Raw genomic sequence first — 7,546 nt, forward strand, 5'->3', positions numbered from 1 at the left:
TTAATTTTAAAAAGTATGACTCACTACTTTCATTTTTATTTAAAATATTTTTTATTAAAAATAAACTTCAATATTTCTTTTTCAGAATATTGTAATTTACTAAATAAAAATCTTATATATCAGTATATTACATATACAAATTCTTTAATAAAAACTGTATATATCTAAAAATTGACCAAGTAAACGATGAAAGCTTCAAAGTCCTTAACAAACATCAGAGTAGTTGACTGACTTGTAAAAAAGAAATTAATTTGGTAAAATCAAACCTATCTTCCTTCTTCAAAATCATTATAAGTAGTACTCTCTCCTCTCGACAAAGACAGTAAAAAAACAAACCTTGTGCAGAATGGAAAATTTGAAGATGAGAGAATTGATGATGAAATCAAGAATTCTCAAGAAAGCCCTTTTTCTCTCTTCCATCCTTCCTTTGATTCCTTTCTTACTTCACTTCTTGGACAGTGATCATTACCCTTCATCTCTTCCTTTCAAATTGTTCACTTACAGTAGTGAGAGAAACTACATGTTCCTCTTCTTCAATGGCATTCTGGTCTTTCTCATCGCTAATTCATCTGCAGAAAGGAATTCCAAGTTGGGTTCTGATCATACAGTTGAACAAATCAAGAAAAACGCCATCTTTGAAAGATCTGTTGTGAAGTTTGAAACCGAGAAAACAGGGGAGGTGGTGGATTGTTACATAGACAAGTACCCAATTGAAGAAGAAGAAGAGATAAGGTTACTCAATGAAGATGATGATGAAGAAGAAGTAGATGATTCTAAGCAAAATGGAAAAGATGAAATTGAATTGTTAAGTGTAGATGAGTTAAACATTAAATTTGAAGATTTTATAAGGAAGATGAGAAAGCAAATTTACAATGGTGGAACATAACTCCATTGTTTTTATTTATTTTAATTTAGAATTCTTGGATTTTCATGAGAGCATGTAATTATGGTTACAAATACAAATGTTTCATTAATGTCACTCAAAAACTATGTTACAAATTTATCAAAATTTATACATAACCAATCAATCTTTTTTTTTTTTATTGTTTTTCATACAGTTATAAATTTAATGTTTATGATAAAATAATAATATGGTTTGATCTGTTAGAAATCTAATATCTGTGAGTAAATATTAAAAAAAAAGCTAAACTTTAAGTTTATTTTTAACTCGTGCCATAAGTTAGTATAGATGCGTAAACGATTTACACTAATCAAGTTACTCGTAAATAACTCATGAGTAACTCGGTCAAAGTTCGATTCGAACTCGGATTGACAAAACTCGAGTCGAGTTCTAGTAGCTCGATTTTGTAATCGAGTACAAGTTCGAATATTATAATTCTAGTTCGACCAGCTCACAAATAGTTCGATTTATATATTTATATATTTATAAATATATATATATATATATATATATATTATGAAAACTAACTTAATGACACATTTCATTAAAATAAATGAACACAAAAAATGTACAAAAAAAAACATAGAACATTTTAATATTAATTTAGTACATTTAATTTGAGAAATTGAAGGATACATAAATGTTTATATAATATTTGATTCAAAAACTAAATTAAAATATACTACTAATTGAAAAATTGCAAAAAGATATTTATTATAAAAAAATTAACTTAATAACATATTTTATTGAAAAATTAACATACAATAGTAACCATGAATACTGTTTGAAAGAATTATAAATTAATTAAATTAATAAAATATTATTTAGTATTGACTAATATTCATAATAAAATATAATTATTTTTTATAATTTATTATTATAAAAAATAAACTTATTAAAATAATAAAAAAAAATTCAAAACTTATTTATTGTTCGATTTTATTTATCATTAGATTTGTATTGATATTTTACTTTCATTTATATAAGTAAAAATCAAACTAAACATTTTATTATTGTAATACTATTTAAAAAAAATAAATTAAATTTAATAATTAAGTAATTGTTTTTTATAATTAAGAAAAATAATATTAATATTTTTGTAACATTATTAATTGTTTATTAGATTGTAAAACAAATTATTTAATAAAATATTTGTTTATTATATTAATAGATTAAATATATTTATTAATTAATATATTATTTATAATATTATGTATTATATCTTTTATTAATATCAAACTTTTTATTTAATATATTTAGTAAAAAAATAAATATAAGATAAATTTTAGTTATTTATTTATATTAAATATATTAGAAAAACTTTCTTTAATATTTTTAAATTCTTATTTTTTAATTAAATTTTTTATTTAAAAATATTTTAGAGAATAAATTGAATTATAAATGTTTAAAAATATATAAAAATATTATATTTTAATAAAAATAATGTTAATATAATTTGATTTTAGTTTTAAAATTATAATAAATAAAACTAATAAAACTTTATAATATATTTTTGTAAAAAATAAAATTAGTTTTTATGTTATATTTAGCAAATTCAAAGATAAGCAATTATACCTTTTTATTTTATTAATTTGAATCTAGTTTTCATATTTGTACCAAATTTGATGAAATAATTGAGGTTTCATCTTCTAGGAATCTTAATTATATATGAGAATATATTAATAAATATTTTTTGGAATTTAAAAGTTCACGATAATCTTTAAGTTTGATTCTTATATATCTACAAATGTTTATGTTTGATTATATTTTATAAATTAGTAAAATACACATTTCATGGTTAAAAATATAAATATTATATTCATTTTAAATAACACCATACTAATTAATCAAATAAAATTGTCACAATCAATAATTAAATAGATTTTCGAGAATTCAATTAAAATATTTTAAAATATAAGTAAAAATACTCAATTAATAAAATTTAAAATTATACATATTGTTAAAAAGCATAAATTATGCTACTAATAAAAATATTTCGATAATAAGTTACCATCACAAAAATGGCAGACAAAATAATTTTCTAAAATCGGTTTAGAACCTTTAAAAATAAAAGATAATATATATATATATATATATATATATATATATATATATATATATATATATATATATTAATTTGAATTTGCTAGGTCGAGATTTGTGTTTATTTAAATTTATATGTAAGAATAAATAAATAATTGTGTATATGTTTCGATCTTACAAACTAACAAAAACATGTAATTTCTTTAATCAACTATGCTAATAAAATTTTATATTTTAAATTATACACAAAATTTGATGAACGCACAATATTCATATGAGATATAATTATTTTTATTAATTTTTTTGTATGAGTATAAAAATTTATATAATATATATAAAATTATTCAAAATTTAACTTACAAAAAAATATATATATATAATTATAAAATTATTTAACAATCATAAGTGATTTAACGATTATTTAATACTCAAGACTAGGGTTCGAATCTCTATAAAAGTAATTATATGGTGAAAAAACCCTAAGGGTGTGTTTGATAACTCTGGAATTAGCATTGGAATTGGAATTGGAGGGTCCAATTCCAATTCTTATGTTTGTTAGACACTTTAATATTAAGAATTAGAATTCCAATGGAATTCAATATAGTGTAATTTGATATTTCTCAATTCTTATCTTTTTAGGTCGGAATTGTAATTCCAAATTAACACGTTTTTCACACATTAAACACGTTTCACACGTTTTTAACATGTTTTTAACACGTTTTTGTACACGTTTAACATATTTTCATATTTTGGCACGTTTAACACGTTTTTGGCACGTTTAACACGTTTTGGCACGTTTAACATGTTTTTGGCACGTTTAACACGGTTTTGGCACGTTTAACACGTTTTTGACATGTTTAACATGATTTTCACGTTTTTAACACGTTTAACACGTTTTTGTCACGTTTAACTAGTTTTTGACACGTTTAACACGTTTTGACACATATAACACGTTTTTCACGTCCTTGACATGTTTAACCCGTTTTTCACATCTTTGACACGTTTAACACGTTTTGACACGTTTAACATGATTTTCACGTTTTTAACACGTTTAACACGTTTTTATATTTTGGCACATTTTGCACGTTTTGGCACGTTTAACAAGTTTTTCACATATTTAACACGTTTTTGACACGTTTAACACGTTTTCACGTTTTTGTCACATTTCACACATTTTTTTACGTTTTTGACACGTTTAACATGTTTTCACGTTTTTAATACATTTAACATTTTTTTACGTTTTTGACACGTTTACCACATTTTTGACATGTTTAACACGTTTTTCACATTTTGGCATGTTTAACAAGTTTTTCACATGTTTGGAACGTTTAACACGTTTTTGACACGTTTTCATGTTTTTAACACGTTTAGAACGTTTTTAACACGTTGTTGACACGTTTCACATGTATTTTACGTTTTTGACATGTTTGACACATTTTTAACACATTTAACACGTTTAACACATTTTAACACGTTTAACACGTTTTTCACGTTTTGGCACGTTTAACAAGTTTTTCACTTATTTGACACATTTAACACATTTTTGATACATTTAACACGTTTTTACGTTTTTGATAGGTTTAACACATTTTAAACCTATCAAAACGTATGAAAAACATGTTAAACATATTAAAAATGTCAAAAACATGTTAAATGTGCCAAAATGTGAAAAACGTGTGAAAACGTGAAAACGTGTGAAAACGTGAAAACGTGTTAAAACGTGTAAAAAACGTGTTAAAACGTGTGAAAAACGTGAAAAACGTGTAAAAAAACATGAAAGGTGTGTGAAAAACGTGTGAAAAACGTGTTAAAACGTGTGAAAAACGTAAAAAACATGTAAAACGTGTTAAAACATGTGAAAAACGTGAAAAATGTGTGGAAACGTGAAAAACGTGTTAAAATGTGTGAAAAACGTGAAAACGTGTTAAACGTGTAAAAAACGTGAAACGTGTTAAAACGTGTGAAAACGTGTAAAAAACGTGTTAAAACGTGTGAAAATGTGAAAAACGTGAAAACGTGTTAAAACGTGAAAAACGTGTGAAAAACGTGAAAAACATGTGAAAACGTGAAAAACGTGTTAAAACGTGTGAAAATGTGAAAAACGTGTGAAAATGTGTTAAAACGTGTGAAAAACGTAAAAAACGTGTGAAAATGTGAAAAAATGTCAAAAAAGTATTAAACGTGCCAAAACGTGAAAACATATTTTAAAAGTTAACATTTTGAACCGATATTTTATTTTACAAACATTGGAATTAGAATTGAATTACAATTCTATCATTTTCCCAAACATAGGAATTGAAATTGAATTACAATTCTATCATTTTTCCAAACATAGGAATTGAATTGTAATTCAATGTCAATTCTCAAGGAATTGGAATTAGAATTCCAATGCCAATGCCAATTCCAATTCCCCTTCATCAAACACACCCTAAAGGTTCGTCCACAAAGGGTGATTCAGGGCCTATGATAATGTTAGAAGGTGTAATTGAATTTTGGAAATTTTGACTTGAGTTAAGCATTATAATAAATACGGGTAAACTCACTTCGAATGCACATGAAAAAAAAACAAAATAAATTCAACATAAAAAATTAAAATATTTTAAAAATATGTATTCGATGTGTTTTATACTTAATAAATACAATTATGATAAGAAATTTAATTATTTTTTTATATATAATTATTCAAAATGTAAACAAAATATATATACACAAAATTATAAAATTATTTGAGCAATCATAAATGGTCTAGCGGTTAAAGTGTTAACATTTCATAGTTAAGACTAGGGTTCGATTCCCTTATAGTAATTATTTTATGTAGGTGCGCGAACATTGGTAGGTGAAGCGAAAGCGAGAACGTTGACTTGAGTAACACAAACATTGGTGAGAAAACCTAACAGAGGCTTGAGTAAAGCAAACATTGGTGAGAAAACCTAAAGGTCCATCCATAGAAGGTAATTTAGAGCCTAAGTTCATGCCGAAAAGTATAATCGAATGTTGGGAATGAGGGTAATCTAGGGACTAAAATCATGCCGAAATATGTAATTGAATGTTTATATATGCACCTTTCAAGACCACAAAGTTCTTTCACATAGGGTGAGTCAAACCAAAAGGCATAATCGAATGCTTAAATATGGTGAGTATTTAAAATGGTTAGGGTTAATAATGCATTATTAAAAGATAATTTAGATGATATATATAGGTACAAACGATTTTAATAATGCATTTTATTTTTGTGTTTAGTATTAAAATTATTATATATATATAATAATAATAATAATTTAATGTTAAAAAGAATATATATATATATATATATTTAATCCATAAAATATAATAGATATTTATTATTTTAACTTATAATGTTTTTAGATATATATTTAAAAAATATATAAATTAAAAATTATTTAACTAGAGGTGTTAAAATTTTAAAGTGAATATTTTATTAATTTATTTATTATTATTAAAAAAAACAAAACATTATATCCTTGAAATAATATTTTGTAATTGACGAAAATTGTAAAAATATATCAAAATATATATATATATATATATATATATATATATATATATATATGTTAGGATCTAGGTCGCCGCTGGTGGACCGGGGGTTGGACCGGTTAGCGGTTCTCACTCGTAGGGTGGTGGTTAATCTGGTTAGAGATTAACACCGGGGTTTCAATACTACACAACCTGTCACAAACCCTTGAACTAGGTTCAAGCGCGGAAGAGGTTTGCTTTCAAGTTGAAGCGGTACACGTGTATGATAGGCGGAATCGGTTTCGGATGATGGAGATTTGAAGAATGGTGGGTCGGTTTTGGCAATCTGGATGTTCGGTGTGATAAGTAGAGATTCGGTTTGGGGCGGTATGATTAGGTTGGTCGGTTATGTAATGAAGCCAACAGAAAGTAAATAACACGAAAGATTTTATGGATGTTCGGAGATAAAACTCCTACGTCACCCCTTCCTCTCGAAGCCGCGAGAAGGATATTCACTAAGGAATACAAATACAATCCGATCGAGACTTATTTCCTGCTCGATAACACTCTTACAATTCACACCGAAATTGTAACACACACTTAGAATTTAGCACTTAGGCTTTCTTAGAATACCACACTGTTATCACTTGTAGTAAATGCTTTCAACGCTTCACTTGTCTCACTTAATGTCTCTTAATGTCACGCATTTACTCTTCTGCAACTGCCTCCTTTTATAGGTGAAATATGCCAACGGTCATATTTCGAAGCCTTGAATCTGATTGGCTGATCAGAGATGCAGTGATTCAGTGTCTCAGACCTGCCGGTCGTCTCAGACCTGGTATCCTGTTTCAGACCTGCCGGTCTGTAAGGCAAACCTGCTGGGTTTGTCTTTTACTCAATGTAGGCACTGTCTGCTTGGACAGTTGTCTGTACTTTGAAGATTTCCTTTCTGGCTTATCCCGAAGTAGAAGGATCCGGTAGTACTATCTTCTGCAGCCTACAGGCTTTCCTCAGACTTGCATGGATATGGAAGTATTCAGTATGTTCCTTTGGTATCATTCTCAACAGATACCCAAAGTGTCTTCTTGTACTAGTCGGCCTCTTGACTTGGCCGAATGTCTTTTGGTA

The 7,546-nt window shown here is 26.2% G+C and overlaps 1 protein-coding gene across 1 annotated transcript; it reads left to right on the forward strand.

Annotated features, from left to right (window-relative positions):
- Positions 1-347: 347 nt before the first annotated feature.
- LOC124910686 lies at positions 348-905 on the forward strand. Its single transcript, XM_047451361.1, has one exon. It carries the CDS (start codon positions 362-364, stop codon positions 884-886), a length of 525 nt encoding a protein of 174 aa, XP_047307317.1. The 5' UTR covers positions 348-361; the 3' UTR covers positions 887-905.
- The last annotated feature ends 6,641 nt before the right edge of the window (positions 906-7,546 follow it).

The sequence above is a fragment of the Impatiens glandulifera genome, chromosome 7, assembly GCF_907164915.1.
Source record: "Impatiens glandulifera chromosome 7, dImpGla2.1, whole genome shotgun sequence".
Taxonomy (NCBI): domain Eukaryota; kingdom Viridiplantae; phylum Streptophyta; class Magnoliopsida; order Ericales; family Balsaminaceae; genus Impatiens; species Impatiens glandulifera.

Excerpts from the sequence above, each read along its gene's own strand:
- LOC124910686 (XM_047451361.1), top strand. The coding sequence starts at position 362 with ATGAGAGAATTGATGATGAAATCAAGAATTCTCAAGAAAGCCCTTTTT.